The sequence below is a fragment of the Trichosurus vulpecula genome, chromosome 3, assembly GCF_011100635.1.
Source record: "Trichosurus vulpecula isolate mTriVul1 chromosome 3, mTriVul1.pri, whole genome shotgun sequence".
NCBI classification, from domain to species: domain Eukaryota; kingdom Metazoa; phylum Chordata; class Mammalia; order Diprotodontia; family Phalangeridae; genus Trichosurus; species Trichosurus vulpecula.
In genome coordinates, this window is record NC_050575.1 from 154,727,397 (window position 1) to 154,745,306 (window position 17,910).

The 17,910-nt window shown below is 38.3% G+C and overlaps 1 protein-coding gene across 1 annotated transcript in view; it reads right to left on the minus strand.

Annotated features, from left to right (window-relative positions):
• Positions 1-16,432: 16,432 nt before the first annotated feature.
• Positions 16,433-17,910, minus strand: part of LOC118842361 (liver carboxylesterase 1-like) — a 146,131-nt gene continuing 144,653 nt past the window's right edge. The window contains exon 14 of the mRNA XM_036749903.1: positions 16,433-16,604. Coding sequence (XP_036605798.1) covers positions 16,433-16,604 — 172 coding nt within the window. The remainder of the gene's footprint in view (positions 16,605-17,910) is intronic.

The following is a 17,910-nucleotide window of genomic DNA, read 5'->3' on the forward strand; positions in this document are numbered from 1 at the left end:
TTACTAATCCTTTGCATTTGAGGCACTCTAATCATAATGTGCTTCCATGACAAAAGTAAATACCCACATCAGTAAACAAGACCAGTGTTACATAAGGTGTACTTTAACCCTAAAAGAAGTTTGAGTTTTCTATCTTCAGTACACACAAAGTCAGTCATGCAGCTTGGTATGATGAGAGTCAGTGGGGTCCAGTGGGCAAACTATGTACTTAAAAAGGCCTTCAGAATTGATTGTCAGGCCCACCCATTGGCTTGCTGGGTAACCTTGAAGGACCCTCATCTTTTTGTCTTTTTTGGTTTTTCATCAGTGCAAAAATCATGAAGGAATCTAGTTCTTTAGAGAAAAAAATCTTTGTGATTTGTCAAGGCTTACTGAGTACTGATTGAAGATTGAGTACAATATGAGGGTAAAGGAAGTAAACAGAATAGGAAGTGAAACTAAGATTTGTTAGGGGAAAAAACACTCAAATCAGGGAAATAAATAGAAATGATAACAGAATAAAAATAATTCACCTTTTTCAATTATTATAAAGTTTGCAAACCACTTTCCTCAAAACTCTAAGACGGGTAGGACAAGTACTATTATATCCATTTTTCAGTTGAAAAAACTGGCTATTTCAGAGGCTGCCATTTACTCAAGTTAATACAGGAAGTAGTAGATAAAGGACTTGAATTTCCAGATCTCCTGACTTGAAATCAAGTGCTCTTTCCATTATCCTGACATACAGACAACCGAAGGGAAAATTTTGAAGTAAATTTGGAGGGCAATTCAACTTCCCTTTTCTGTACCTTTAGCCTTTCTTATGGAATCTGATGATCCCAATGGACTGATTCTTTTCACGCCACTCACCTGGCCTTTTCTTACAGTCCTGTCATCCTCAGATGGTTGTGTGCCAAAGAGGTAGGACACTCTGCTAGGCTTTGAGGAGAAAATGAGTAATAAAATTCAGTCTCTATCCTTAATCTCCACAGCCCCTGGTTATCCATCCTATCTTCCTTCAAGATACAGCTCAGTTGCCATGTCCTACATCACGTACATCTTCTCTTCATCCCTCAGGTTTTTAATATTCTCATCTTCTAGAAGTTACTTGGTATTATTTTGTCATTTAATGTTTCCTTCTCTGTGTACATGATATTTCTCTGCTTTGGAGAATAATTTTTGCAGTGTTAATAGTTTTTCTTTAAAATTTTGATAAAAGTCTCCTGTGAATCCAATAGTACTAAGATCTTTTTCCCACTTACAGTTTTGTTTGTTTGTTTTGGTTTTTGGAAATCAGATTTTTAAAGATCACTATTAGATCTTTTCTTTTTTAATTGTTAATGAGTCATTTCAATTGTCTCTGACTCTTTGTGACCCCATTTGGGATTTTCTTGGCAGAGATATGGAAATGGTTTGCCATGTCCTTCTCCAGCTCATTTGACACATGAAGAAATTGAGGAAACAGCGTTAAGTAACTTGCCCAGAGTCCCACAGAAAGTAAATGTCTGAGGCCAGATTTAAGCTCAGGAACAGGGATTTTCTTAACTTCAGACTCAGAGCTCTAACCACTTTGCCACTCTACTGCTACTGATCTCCTCCTAGTTTGTGCATTTTGTATTTTTGAATATATTCTTCCATTTGTATCCTCAGTTTTGGTACCATCTAACTTTTCATATGTTTTTAATGATTATCATTTCATGTTTTTTAAAACTTTCTCTGGATCATTTGCTATTTTGATTTCATCTTCTGCCCTCTTCCTCTAAATCAGATTGATTAATTGATTATTTCTACAGTCTGTTTGGGTTCCACTTATTATTTTTCTCTATTGTCCATTTTTTCCCTTTCTGTGATTGTTTTAGGTTTGTGTGTGTTGACTTTTTAATATTTTGAAATGTACATTCAGTTACTTAATTTTCTCCTTTTTTCTTTCCTTGATGCATATTTATAGGGATATTACTTCACCCTGAAGACTGCTTAAGCTACATCCAAGAAATTTTATATATTTTTTTATTATCTTTTTCTTTCACATTAATATTGTTTACGTGATTTTTCTTTTGACCCAAAAATTATTTATAATTTTACTGTAAGATCTCCATTTGTGTCTGTAACATTTATCTGTGCTCTATGAGATAATTATTTTTTATTCCACTGAGTTTTGTAAAGTATACTATCACTATTTCTGCCTTTATACCTATGTGTATCTATTTTTATGTGATATATATATATATATATATATATATATATATATATGTAGAATATCTCTGCCTTAATACATAGTCAATTTCTCTTCAGGTTCCATAGTACTGAGAAACATAGATGTCCTAAGTATTTTAGCTACAGTTTCTCCAGAAATTTATTCAATTCTTATTTTCCATTTGTTGATTTTCTGTTAGATTTGTCCAAAACTAAATTGTCTTGCTATTGTGTATGTCTTTTTGTAAATCAGGTAATTGTTCTTTTCCTTTCCTTTCCACAATCTGGTACCATCCTATTTGCCTATATTGATTTCATATAATTCAAGTTTCTATCCTCTTTGTTCCAGCTGAACTAAACAAATTTCTATGTCTAGAATTAATATTGTACTCCTGAAGTTCTATGTTTTGTTCATGCAGTACCAAAGGACTGAAATGCACAGTTCCATGAAAAGAATGCTGGATTTAAAATCAAAGGACATGGGTTCAAATCATACATTTCAAATACATAGATTTATGTGTGTGACTGTGTGACTGTGGGCAAATTACTTAACCTCTCAGGGCTTCATCTTTAAGATAAAGGAGTTGGGCTAGATGTCCTTGGAAATCCCTTCCAGATCTACATTTACAATCTCAGTACTTTGCACACAAGTGCTTAAAAATTATATGGACAGGGGATTAACTTTTTTTAATCCTAACATACTACTGTCCTCTGCTGGACATATTAAAAACAGAGTTGTGCCTGGACGAGAAGGACTTTCCATTTTTATAGGATTGGTGGAGACAAAAATCACTCTTCAAAAATTAATCTTTTGAAAGATTAAAATGTGCTACTAAAATAAAAAAAACTAATTTGAAAAAGACTGAAAGAACTTGCTCAAGTTTAACTTCATCAATAAACTCAAAAAATGACACCAAATTCTCAAAAAAAAAACCCCTCTTCTGATTGTCCCCAAATTGTCCCTATGATTTTCTGCAGTCACAATATTGACTAAAGCTGTATCAAGTTTTAAGAAGTGGGATTTTTACCTCATAGCTCGGGCCACATCTACAGCTGAGAGGAAGGGTTGCGTATGTTGGAGTCAAAGTGGGGAGAGAACAAGGATATCATATAACTGGGGAAAAGATGATGAGGTTCCACCTTCCCTTTTTATTGTATGGCTCTGTGGGGTGAGGTAGATTTTAGACATTTGATTTCTAATACTAGCTCTAATACACTTTGGGTAACCTTGAGCAAATTTGTGTCCTTGAAACTCACTTTCTCTATATGTAAAATAGGTATAACACTTATACTTGCAATTACCTATCTCACAGAGTTATAAGGAAAAAAAAATGGGTTGTAAACTTGTAGAAATGTGACATTGCTATGTATCAGACTGTGGGTAGGGGTAGCACAGAAGCTGTACATATTGATGGCAGGGAACAACACAAAGCTATTTGGGGTTAAAAGTTCTTAATTCTAGATTTGGATTTCGTGGTTATTAGCCATGACCTTCAAAAAATAATTTGATGTTTTAGTACTTCAGTTCTTTCATATGTTAGATGAAGATTAAAAACCCTATCTTGCCTATTTTATAAAGATTTTAGGGGCATCCGTTGAGACAATGTATCTTGATAAGCTTTGAGTATTTAAAAAAAAACATTTTTACAAATTTCAATTTCAAATGAGCATCAGACACTTACCAGCTTTGTGACCTTGAGCAAATCATTTAACCCTGCAGAATTACTGCTTTGAAGGAATGAATGAATAGGTACTTATAATTAGGTATGCTATGTGGAAAATACTTTGCTGTATAAAGAGAGGGACATATACATGTTTCAGGACGGTAGAAGTTTTAGAATTTGTCAATGGAAAAAGTATCTAAGCTCCCTTCCAATTCTAATATCCCATATTTTATTTCTAACACTAATAGTTCCAAAGATTCTTCTAGTTCTAATATCCCATGTCCTAAAGTCACTTTCCCCTTCCAAGTCTCATTTTCCTCATCTGTAAAATGGGGAGGTTACACTCAATGATATCTGAGGTCTCTTCTAGCTCTAATATGCTATGTTCAATTGATATCTGTGCCCAGGCACTTAAAAGTAAGTGTTATTTCTCACAGTCTGTATTGTCTACATTAGAGAAAAATATATTCTGTTACAACCATTGAGGAGGGGCAGCTAAGGAAAAAAAAGTCAGTCCAATCTCCTTTTTTATGGGGAACATGAAACTGAAATCCATAATAATGACTCTTAGCTTTGCCAGGCAGAAATGGATGCTAGAAATGGACACTTCCTGGTCAAGATGGAAATCCTCTAGTTTTCACATTTTGATCCCTCAGAAAAATTATTATTTCTCCTGGACTGCAAAGTACACACAATAATCCTAAGGTGGGAGGATAGAAGCCATATTTGGAGTCAGCTGACATAGGATATAGGGAAGGAAAAGCACTGAGGAGAAGATTGGATGTTGGAGGAGCAAAGACCATTGTAACTGCCTTAGCATGGAAAGAAATGAAGATCCAGAAATCACTGGGACCACCAACCTCTATCAAGAGACCTGCAGACAAGAAACAGAAGGAGTGAATGCCTGGACAGCAAAACAAGAAATGTGAGACCAAGGAATGTAGGGGACACCTGAATCAAAGCCTGAGCTGCTGAATCTCTTCAGATTGCTTAGAACAGAGCTGGTAATTCTTTATTTCCCTAATCTTTCTTATATTCACTCTTTTTTCTTGGGAGAGAGATTACCCAGTCTCTGTTTCTTAAGAGTTTGTTTGCTTCATGTTTCTTTTTTGTTACATAGATGGTTTTCTCTAAAATAAATGTAGTCAACCACTGTATTGTGATCTATGTGTTTCATTACTCAAATGCAGCAGAGAAAAGGCATTAGCAATGCGAAGGTGAGGTGGAGGAGAGAAGAGAGACAGCAAGTGCAAAGGTCATTTTCCCTGGCTAAGGGTTCAAGCTGAACAAAAGAGAATTATTGATTCATTTTAGTGTAACTCCATAAAGCATTAAAAAACCAACAAACAAACGAAAAAATTAGACTCAGTTTATTCACAGGCAGTGAATCAGCATTTGAAGGATGAGGGGAATGTTGAATGACCTGGATATGTAGAAGGGACACTTTTCCAGGTACTTCCTCTTTCTAAAATTTACTTCCCACCACCCACTTAAAGGGAATCTAAACCCACTTAAGGATTGCAAACAACGGAGCTAACTAGAAAGAAATTCATGACTGAAGACCAGAGTTGGAAGGTTGTGAAACTATTTTGCCAGAGCCAGTGAATGACCTACTGCTCAGCAGCCCAATCTAACAATACGCTATATCATTGCAATGCCTGTGGGCCTCAACATGACTTTCAGCATGGTACCATCCTTCTCAGTACCTAACATTCACACCAAGCTTACGTAGTAACCCCCTTTCCATTGCACCACTGAAATTCTTTACTACCCTTTCCCTCTAGTTTCAGAGTTTAGTAGCTCCCTTTCATTATTTGGGCCTCTCTCCTTATCTCCATGTCAAAGGGGCTGATCTAGGTCAGTTTGGTCAATTTGAGGCTTTACATTGCATAAGCTTTTGCCTGGAGTCATGGAGAGAGTGAAAATTATCATTGGTTCCTTAGAGGCCACAGAAAATTCCTGATTGATTTGCAGTGACTACGATTGCCCCACAAATTACTAATGAGCTGGGACTCAGGAAAAGTGGACTCTTATCAGTGGTCTACTTTTTCTCAAGAGCCTATAAAAGTGATATGAAACAGCTTCTTAGTAATTCTGGGACTTCTGTTGACTTTCTCCTGTTCAGAAGGCAGGGCAGAATACTATAGGGCAGGACTAGGACTGAAAGGGAAGCATGGACATGTATACAAGGATTGGCAATAAACCCCTTAGGGTAAAAGCATATGAGAAGATAGAGAACATTATCAAATGTAAAATGGGTAATTTTGATTACGTTAAATTGAAAAGTTTTTGCACAAAGCCAATGCAATCAAGATGAAGAGGGAAACAGAAAGCTGGGAAATAATGATAAAGGCCTCATTTCTAAAATATATAGAGAATTGAGTCAAATTTATAAGAATACAAGTCATTCACCCCCCAATTGATAAATAGTCAAAGGATATGAACAGACAGTTTTCAGAGGAAGAAATTAAAGCTATCTATAATCGTATGAAAATGCTCTAAATCACTATTGATTAGAGAAATTCAAATCAAAATAATTCTGAGGTATCACATCACACCTATCAGACTGGCTAACCTCACAAGACAGAAAAGTGATAAATGTTGGAAAAAAGATGGGCAAGTTTGAACACAATTTCATTTTTGGTGGAGCTGTGAGCTGATACAACCATTCCGGAGAGCAATTTGGAACTATGCCCAAAGGGCTATTAAAATGTGCATACCTTTTGACCCAGCAATATCACTCCTAGGGCTGTATCCCAAAGAGATCATAAAAAAGGGGAAAAAGAACCACATGTACAAAAATATTTATAGCAGCTCTTTTTGTGGTGGCCAAGAACTAGAAATTGAGGGGATGCCCATCAATTGGGGAATGGTTGAATAAGCTGTGGTATATGAATATAATGGAATACTATTGTGCTATAAGAAATGATGAGCAGGCAGACTTTGGGAAAACCTGGACTTATATGAACTGATGCTGGGTAAAGTGAGCAGAACCAGGAGAACATTGTATACAATAATAGCCACAATATGTGAGGACTGATTTGGACAGATTTAGCTCTTCTCAGCAATTCAAGGACCTAAAACTTTTGCAAATAACTCACAATGGAGAATGTCATCCATAGCCAGAGAAAGAACTACGGAATTGGAATACAGAGTGAAGCAGACTCCTTACTCTTTTGTTTTGCTTTGTTTCTCATGGTTTCTGCTATTTATAATAACTCTTCTATGCAACATGACAAACATGAAAATGTGTTCAATAAGAATGTATGTGCAGAGGCCATATTGGATTGCATACCAACTTGGGGAGGGAGAGGGAAGCAAGTGGGAGAAAATTTAAGACTAATGGAAGTGAATGTTGAAAACTGAAAATAAATAAATTAAATATAAAACAAAACAAAAAAAAATCATCTCCAGCAAGCAGTCAACTGGCCTCTTCCTAAAGACATCCGTTGATGCAGAATCCAATCCCTCCTGAGGCAGCCCATGGATAGCTCTAATGACTAGAAAAACATGGAAAAAAACTTGCACAAAATAATGAAGAGTGAAATAATCAGAACCAAGAGAACATTGTATAAAGTAACATCAATATTGTTTTAACAATGACTGAGTGAATAAGTAATTTTGATTATTATAAATATCCTACATATATATGTATATGGGCATATATACACATATATGTATATATGTGTGTATATACATATACATACATGTATATGTATACTTATATATACATATATACACATATCTACACACACATATATATATACACATACACACACATACACACACACACATACACACACACACACACACACACACACACACACATATATATATATATATATATATATATATATATATATATATATATATACACTTGTGTCTAATGATAGCTATGTCTAGGGCAAGGGAGAGGGGGAGGAAAGAAAAAAAAAAGAAATTTACATGGTAACTTTATTGTGTATTTAAAAGGAATAGAAAGTTGTCCATAATAGATTTGCAGTTTCATGTTCAATCATCTTTTTTTTATTATACTCTTATGGAAATGCTTGTTTTATTCCACAGATAAAAATAAAATTTTTTTAAAAAGCATGTAAGAGTATGCTGGCCTATCTTTCTACACCTTTGCCTGAAGAGGACAGTCATCCTGAGAGTGACCTTTTCCAAACCAAGAGCTGAAAACCACTGTGTTATTATAAGACAGTTCAGAAGATGGCCATAGAAGAAACAGATATGTCTTGGCCCACATGGTCCAGAAGCTTAGCTCATGGACAATATTCTTGAAACAAAGTCTCCTGTGTATTTACTAGAGAATATGTTACCAGAATGTAAGATTCTAGCTGGAGAAGGAAGATTTCCTGGGTAGCAACAGCAGTGACCCTAACAGTCACCTCATGAGTAAGTTCAAGGAAAAGAGTTCCTAGGTTTGAGAGTTCAAGAACCAGAACTTCCAGAGAGGGAAAAAGACTATCCTGAGCTGTATTGCTTCTTGGAGATATAAAAATTATTTAATGGACCCTGAAAGTAGGAGAGCAGTGAAGACCTACAACTTGGGAAAACAAGAGACCTTTACCTGGCCTCTATTATAGTAGGTGATTCAAATTGTAAAAGCCCAGGGTGGAAGAGATCTTGCTTCTTCAGCAACCCCAAAATGCCGTTGCTTTCTCTAGGTATAGGCTATCTGAGTGCTTTGTATATTTTCTTTGTCTTATAGATTGCTATGAGCCCATTAAGTTACATATCTTTAGGATCTGTTTAATGACTCCTACAGGCTCCTTGCATTATCAACATTTGTCCCCTACCCAATATGTGTTTATTACTGTGAGTGCTTTTATAGGAACTAGAATCCATGCAACTTATCCTTGGAAAGCACATGGCATAAGCCACACTTAAAATTTCTTTGAGTAGTTCCAATTTCTTCCAAGAGCATATTTCTAGGCTTATAATCTCAACTGTTATCCTGTGGTCATTCTCCCTCCCACATACCCAATCACTTGCCAAATCTTATTTCTACCTCCAAATCTCTGCCACATGATCTACTTTTCTCCAGTAATACAACTATCCTCTTTCTTCAGGCCCTGTTTATATTACCAGCTATCTAGGTTATTACAATAACTTCCTTATTGGCCTCCCTGCCTCAAGTCTCTCGCCACTCCAGTCCATCCTATATACTGCTGTCAAATACTTTTCCTTGAGTGCCAATCTGAACATAAGACTCTCCTACCCAACCCCGCCTCCCCACCAAAGAGAGACTCTGGGCAAGCCATCGTTACTGCCCCCAGGCTTTGTAACCCAGATAGATGTTGGTGCTTCTCTGGTAACAATGAATTGTGATTTGAATCAGACAAAGTCTTTCTGTTGTTTGTAATTTCTGTTTATATTTGCCTTGAAGTTGGGGGGGGGCTGAACTTTCCCCCCTGAATTAAGTGATTGGAATATGTATGTTTAATTACATTGAGACTGTGAAACCCTTAAAGTTACTTTCCTTAGTAAAGCAGATCAAAGTACTTGTGTTAGCAGCTTTCTGTGTGCTGGTTGTTGTTGGTTTTACATGGCCACTGTAGCTGCTAGCAAGATTATTGCTACAAAACAGCATAGTCGTGCAGGATCTGCAGATTAAAAGGAAGTATATAGTTTTGGGATACTGAGATAGTGGTTGGATGCATCCCTGTTATTGGATTGCTCTTTATACTTTTGATGGCTATGGTTTTGTGGAGCCCCAGCGGCCTGAAGGAGAACCAGCAAGTGGCAGTGATGGGAGTGGTTTCCCAGGAGCCCAGAGCAAGGGCCCTGGGAGATTACCTCTCCTTCCCTATCCCTACCCTACTAACACTCCAGAAGAGACAGGCCAGAGTGGATGCTGTGGGAAGAGAATAAGCAGAGGCATGGGGAAGGGTTGGATGGCCAGAGCAAGGGCTTGAGTTGATAAGCCTGGCTCCGGAGGACTGTGTTGGAAGAGTGAGTATCTTGAGATTGTATTGTATGTGGAGTTTTGAAACAAGAGCAGAGAACTGCCTTTGTACAGACTCTAGAGAAAAATCAGGGAATGGCCTTCATGTAGATTTGGTGGGAGTGGCTGGTGAGGAGAGAGAAGGGATCAGTGGCTGCCAACATATTAACCCAGATGGAGCAGAAGACTGCCTGCATGATAACTTTGGAAAGGTGAGATGGGAACCTCTGAGCTGCCTTCCAGCTGACTTTGGAAAGGCGAGAGCAGTGAGCTGCCTGCACCAGGATCCTGGCAGAAGCCAAGAGCTGCTAGCTGGAGCTGGATGACCAGGAACCCAGGAGCTTGGAATTCAACCCTGGGGCAAGATGGAAACTTTGCAGCAAGGCACTGACTGTGCTCTTTTGCTGCCATCCCCTGGGACTGTTTGGGACCCAGGAAGGAGGGTTGGAGTTGACTATGGTGGATGGGGGGAAGTGCTGTAGACCCCCAGGGATCTCACCCTGTTGGCTTTGTTGTCTAGCTACCCCTCAGGACCTGGAAGCTGGGGCTTGAATAGTGTGGGGAGAACAGACCTCCAAGAGAACTTTATTTGGACTTTTTTGTTCGAGTTGGGACTTTGGGTGCCAGGAGGAAGCCTGCAGTGGCAGTGTGGGGAGAAGGACACATCCCCAAGAGAACTTTATTTGGATGTTTTTGTTTGGGACTTTGCTAATTAAAGCATGCAGGTACCTGAGTAGTCCAGGAGGAAGCCTGAAATGGCAGTGTGGCAATGATGAGGTGCTTGTGCTTGGACCCTAAATTCTAACAGCCTCTGCTTGGGTGCCTGTGCCTGAACCCCAACTCCAAAACACATCCAGTTCTCATAAACACATCTAGTTCTCAAAACATATTCTCTCTTACACATCTAATTCTCAAAACCTATTCTCTCTCAGGCTGTCTCTCTCTAGCTAAAGGGCAGTATGACCCAACTTATCCCTGCTTCTTCCTCAGTAAGCAACTATGCACAACTATAAATTGATTTCCAGATGCTGATAACTGACTGTACACTGAGTCATAACCATATTTACTATTCACTGACCTTTCTAACATGTATCTTAGAGATAGTATTTTGTCTAACAAGACCCTAAATAAGAAACCACACAGAGGTTCCCCTGTAGCCCCTACCGAGAGTGAACTTAGTGACGTTTCACAGTAAAGCCCACAGCCCCCAGCAAGCCCCTTGTGGGCTATTTCCTAGAGAACTCTGGGTAACATGCCTGTGCAATAGATACTAAATGTGCATGTTCCTTTAAGAACTAACCACTCCTTGAACACACCCTAAACCACTCCCTAATCCCACCCCCAAACACCTAACTGACATGCCCCACCCCCTTAATCCCCTATTAGCTTCTATAAAGATTCCCCCTGCACCTCTCTATGGTTGCAGATTCCCTAAGAACTCTTTGCCTGCTGAAAAAGCATAATAAATCTTTGCATCCTTGACTTAAAGAATGCTGGTGTCCGAGAATTCATTCCAGGCAGCCTCACCCTGGGAACTTTGGCTTGGGATCCCTGCATCCCTGGGTTTCTTTTCCACCTCTATGGGGAGAATGACACACCCTCAAGGAAAACTTTACTTGTACACTCTGTATTGACTAAAGAAATTGTTATTTGCTGTTACATAGGGGTGCATGGTGTTTTGTAAGCAAGTATTTTGGGAATGATAATGAATGATATTGTTTGTTATATTTCCCTGAATATAATTGGTCAGGTAATACTAACCAACAGTTGCAGGAGCAATAAAAGGAAATCAAAATTTTCCATAACACAATTTTGACACCGTATTTGTGAAAAAAATATTTTTTAAATTTTATAAAATCAATATTATCTCTTTTATCTTGTGTGACTATTTCTACCTCTTGTTTAGACATGACCTCTTCCCCTGTCCATACATATAAAAGATTCTGTCTTCTAACTCTAATTTCTTACCTATTATATCTAGGTCATGTAGCCATTAATTTCTTTTTGCATTTCTTTTTTATACTTTATTTGTTATATTTTTATACTTTATTATTTTTTTATTTTTAGTTTGTGACACTCAATTCCACAATGTTTTGGTTTACAAATTTTATCTCCCTCCTTCTCCTCCCTTCAATCCCCCCAAATGGCATGTAATCCAAAGTAGGTTCTACATATACTTTTACATTAAAATTCTTTACATAATAGATCAGTTGTTAGATTTCGCTGAATATAATTGCAATTTATAATGCTTGTATTTTGTTCCAGGATCCATGGCCATTTAATTTAGATATTGTAAAGCCTGGGATCCTGGAAAGGGGTGGACTATATAATGGTAATCAGGGCAGGGCTTTCTGCTGTTCTTCTCTTAAGTGCCTTTAATGATTCTGGCCTTTGTTTAAATGGGACGGGTAAAGTGGGATCTTTTTTTTTCTTGGAGTATTTCTCAGCCCTAAGACAATGTAATGGTGATCAGGACAGGACTTTTTGTTGTTTTGTTCTTGGGAATGATGGGTCTTGCATTTCAAATATAATGGCGAGCAAAATGTGATTGTTCCCTGTTCTTTGTTTGAATGCTTCTCAGCACTGAGGTAATCAAGTGCCCCAGGGCCATGAGACAGGTATATATGATCCAAAGCTGGGGTTTGACTATTGGGGCTCACTCATGGAAGGAGTGTGGAGACTGGCCAAGACGTTGTTAATGGCCACTGGCTTTGTAACCCAGATAGATGTTGGTGCTTCTCTCGTAAATATGAATTGCGATTTGAATCAGACAAGGTCTTTCTGTTGATGTTTGTAATTTCTGTTTGTATTTGCCTTGTAGTTCAGGGGGCTGATCTTTTCCCCCTGAGCTAAGTGATTGATATATGCATGTTTAATTAAATTCAGATTGTTAACCCCTTAAAAAAAGAGGGAAAAGAAATGAGGAAGAAAATATTGAGAAGAAGAAAGCGAGAAGAGGAATCCTGAGTACAGATCATACCACAGCTACTGCAGGACTTCATGTAGTTTGTGATATAGTGGGACTGATTCTCTAAGAAAGAGGTTTAGAGGGTAGGATAGACAAATATAATAAGGAGGGTATAGGAGTAACTACATGGACTCCAGGGATTTCAGTTAGATTGTGAGCAAATGGGATTTTCTATTCTTTTTTCTAGGCAAAGTTCCATGGAAAAATAGAGCTTCTTGGAGGCAACACTTAAAAATCTCATTTTGTATTGTAACCTCAAACTTCTCAGGTAAATTACAGAGAAAAACTATCTATTTTAAAAATTTTATTTAATATATTTAGTTTTCAGCATTGATTTTCACAAGGGTTTGAATTACAAATTTTCTCCCCATTTCTACCCTCCCCCCCACTCCAAGATGATGTATATTCTGGTTGCCCTGTTCCCCAGTCAGCCCTCCCTTCGGTCACCTCACTCCCCTCCCATCCCCTTTTCCCTTCCTTTCTCGTAGGGCAAGATAAATTTCTACCCCCCATTGCCTGTGTATCTTATTTTCTAGTTGCAAGCAAAAAATTATTTTTTTGTTTTTGTTTTTTGAACATCTATTTTTTAAAACTATGAGTTCCAAATTCTCTCCCCTCTTCCCTCCCTGCCCACCCTCCCTAAGAGGTCAAGCAATTCAACATAGGCGACATGTGTATCATTATGTATAACCCTTCCACAATACTTATGTTGTGAAAGACTAACTATATTTTGCTCCTTCCCAACCCATCCCCCTTTATTGAATTTTCTCCCTTGACCCTGTACCCTTTCGAAAGTGTTTGTTTTTGATTACCTCCACCCCCATCTGTCCTCCCGTCCATCATCCTGCCCCCCCCCCATTTTTTTATCTTCTTCCCTCTTCTTTCCTGTGGGGTAAGATACCCAATTGAGTATGTATGGTATTCCCTCCTCAGGCCAAATCTGATGAGACCAAGATTCATTCATTGCCCCACTCACCTGACCTCTCCCCTCCTCCCATAGAACTGCTTCCTCTTGCCACCTTTATGCCAGATAATCCACCCCATTCTATCTCTCCCTATCTCCCTCTCTCAATATATTCCTCTCTCATCCCTTAATTTGATTTTGTTTCTTTCAGATACCTTCCCTTCATCTTCAACTCACCCTGTGTCTGCTCTCTCTCTCTCTCTCTCTCTCTCTCTCTCTCTCTATATATATATATATATATATATATATATATATACATACACACATATACATACACAAATGCATATATATATATATATATATATATACATATACATGTGCATATTCCCTTCAGCTACACTAATACTGAGGTCTCATGAATCATACACATCATCTTTCCATGTAGGAATGTAAACAAAAGAGTTCAACTTTAGTAAGTCCCTTACAATTTCTTTTTCTTGTTCTTTTTCTTGATTACCTTTTCATGCTTCTATTGATTCTTGTGTTTGAATGTCAAATTTTCTATTCAGCTCTGGTCTTTTCACTGACAAAGCTTGAAAATCCTCTATTTTATTGAAAGTCCATATTTTGCCATGGAGCATGATACTCAGTTTTGCTGGGCAGCTGATTCTTGGATTTAATCCAAGAATCCGGAATATCGTATTCCAAGCCCTTCGATCTCTTAATGTAGAAGCTGCCAGATCTTGGATTACTCTGATTATGTTTCCACAATACTCAAATTGTTTCTTTCTGGCTGCTTGCAGCATTTTCTCCTTGATCTGGGAGCTCTGGAATTTGGCAACAATATTCCTAGGAGATTTCTTTTTGGGATCTATTTGAGGAGGCGATCGATGGATTCTTTCAATTTCTGTTTTGCCCTGTGGCTCTAAAATATCAGCACAGTTATCCTTGACAATTTCTTGAAAGATGATATCTAGGCTCTTTTTTTTGATTTTGGCTTTCAGGTAGTCCAATAATTTTTAAATTATCTCTCCTGGATCTATTTTCCAGGTCAGTGGTTTTTCCAATGAGATATTTCACATTGTCTTCCATTTTTTCATTCCTTTGGTTCTGTTTTATAATATCCTGATTTCTCATAAAGTCACTAGCTTCCACTTGCTCCAATCTAATTTTTAAGGTAGAATATTCTTCCTTGGTCTTTTGTAGCTCCTTTTCCATTTGTCTAATTCTGCCTTTCAAGGCATTCTTCTCCTCATTGGCTTTTTGGAGCTCTTTTGCCATTTGAGTTAGTCTATTTTTTAAGGTGTTGTTTTCTTCAGTATATTTTTCAGTGCTTTTTTGGGTCTCCTTTAGCAAGTCATTAACTTGTTTTTCATGGTTTTCTTGCATCCTTCTCATTTCTCTCGCCAATTTTTCCTCTTCTTCTCTAATTTGCTTTTCCAAGTCCTTTTTGAGCTCTTCCATGGCCTGAGACCAGTTCATGTTTTTCTCTGAGGCTTTTGTTGTAGGCTCTTTGACTTTGTTAACTTCTTCTGTCTGTATGTTTTGGTCTTCTTTGTCAGCGAAGAAAGAATCCAAAGTCTGAGACTGAATCTGGGTGTGTTTTCGCTGCCTGGCCATATTCCTGACCAACTAATTTGACCCTTGAGTTTTTCAGTGGGGTATGACTGCTTGTGGAGTTAAAAGAACTATGTTCCATGCTTGGGGGGAGGTGCCAGCTCTGTCACACCAGCACTCCTCCTTCCCCAAGAACCCTCAACCCGGACTGGACTGAGATCTTCAGCAGGCTCTTCACTCCTGCTCTGATCTGCCACTTAATTGCCCCCACCAGGTGGGCCTGGGGCCGGAAGCAACTGCAGCTGTACTTCTGTAGCTGCCCCACCTCGGCTGACCCTATAGCTGTCCCACCTCAGCTGACCCCGGGGCAGTAGCTGAATCATGAACTCCTTCCACTTCCACAGCTTTTCCCACTAACCTTCTCTGTTGTCTTTGGTGTTTGTGGGTTGAGAAGTCTGGTAACTGCTGCAGCTCACTGATTCAGCGCACTAGGGCACACTCCACCTGGCTTGTGGTCTGGCTGGTCCACGCAGCTCACGCTGGGCTCTGCTCTGCTCCACTCCGCTCTCTTCCCAACTCCGTGCATGATAGACCTCACCCAGAGGCCTTCCAGGCTGTCCTGGGCTGGAGCCCTGCTTCCCTCTGCTGTTTTGTGGGTTCTGCAGTTCTAGAATTAGTTCAGAGCCATTTTTATACGTTTTTGGAGGGACTCAGTGGGGAGCTCACGCTAGTCCCTGCTTTCCAGCCGCCATCTTAGCTCCATCCCCTCAGTTGCCCAGAGGAAAAGCTTTCATGTAATTCAAATGTAAGAGCCAATAATAGTTATTTCAAAGGTTTATTTATCTCTATAAAAAGACTAAAACTCTGGTATAAGTAACAAGAATCACAAAAGAAAGATTTTATTTTACACAACCCAAGCCAACTACACCCATTGAAAGCCAATTCTTCGGAGAATCATGAGAACAAGCAAATATTGCAGACTCTGGACTCCTTGTGGGTCATGGTGTCAAAGCTGTGGAGCCCCTCACCCTTGTACCCATAGTGTTGATGTATGGCTTCTTGTATTTCTCCCTAACACCATTCTGCCCCTGCATTTTCCTAATGAGAACTCCCTAGAAACAAAAACTAGACAACAATGCCGAGGCAAAAATTTCTTCTCATCCAGATCCACTGAGGCTTTTTTTTGAAAGCCAGGCAATTGATCTACCAGACAATGTCTAAATATGATCTCTGTACTCTCCATCTGGTTCATTTGCAAAGAGTTCAGTGAAAAATGCTACTTCCTTGTCCTTCAGCTTCTTGCTGATTTTGGAGGTGATGTTAATTTGTAGGTACTCTTCATTCTGATCGTACTGAGGCCACTTCAACAGCCCTTCACCGTTGGGGTTTCTGTAAATGTAACAATATTTTCTTTTTAATGATGGCCATTTAATTACTTGTAGTGGTCATGATAAAAGGAATGGAGGAGTGGGGAATCCACCAAATATGAAGAGAAAAAATTTCTAGTGTTGGGATGTTATTAAGTTTCCCCCTTGTCAATTAGCACTTCAAGAGTTCATATAATACAATAAAGCCATGATTATCAAAAGCATTTTATATGAGCCAAAAAACAACAAAAAAAAAACAAATCAGTGGAACACAATAGATAAGGAAGAATGACAAGCAAATGAACTCAGTAACCCAGTGTTTGATAAACTCAAGAATATAAACTACTTCGGTAAAAATTCCATATATGAAATATGAGGGAGTGGAGTGGAGGAGGTTTGCTCTTTTTCCCGTCTCCACTTCAGATAATTCAAGAAGATGTAACCACAGATGACAATTTGTTAACAAATTAACAAAATGGGGACAACCTGATGATCTGTATGCAAAGTGTGAACATCTGTCTTTGATAGAATTGGAAGAAGCAATAATTTACTGAGCAAATATTGTTAGGGCCCTTTAAAGGTTAAGGGGCTAATTCTGCAGTGCTTTATGGAAGAACCCAATCTTTGAGAGGAATTGATTGGGGACAGGAAGTCGATTCTGCATCCTTTCCCTTTTGAGCATAATATCTAACAGGAGGGTTACTTGCCCAGAAGTAGAAACAAATGCAGCAGTTTTAGAACTACTTGAAGAGAGTTTGAGGGTCAATTAAGGGAGCAAATGGACACAATATTTAGATACAAGCAAATGCAGAGAGAAAGTCACTAATGTGATAGTACCTCTGAGAGAAAAAAAAATGAGTTATCTGTGGATTCAAGAAAAAAACTAGACTTTGCAATCAAGAGTCACTTGTCAGGGAAGAGTAGACCCTGGGTACTCAATTTAGCAATATATCCAACATTAAATTCAGCGCCTAGGGAGGGAGACTTATGAGGACTCCAAATGAGAGGAAAAAAAACACTAAAGCTTAAACATATTGGTGTAATGATTAACCTTGAACATATATTTCTCCAGTTTTCTGTCATCATACTCTAAATTTGTGCTATCTCTCCATATAAATGTGATATGCATTTATGAGAGAATGTCACAAGTTTGTAACAATAATATTTTCTTTCTCAAATATCTCTGATAACTATTTCATACAAGGAGATCTAACACAAATATATGACTAAAATTTATTCACTAATAGATAAGTGGTCAAAGAATATGAATAGTGCTTAAAAAGGGTTATAAATTATAAATGGTCAAATGGAACGACTGTAAATCACTT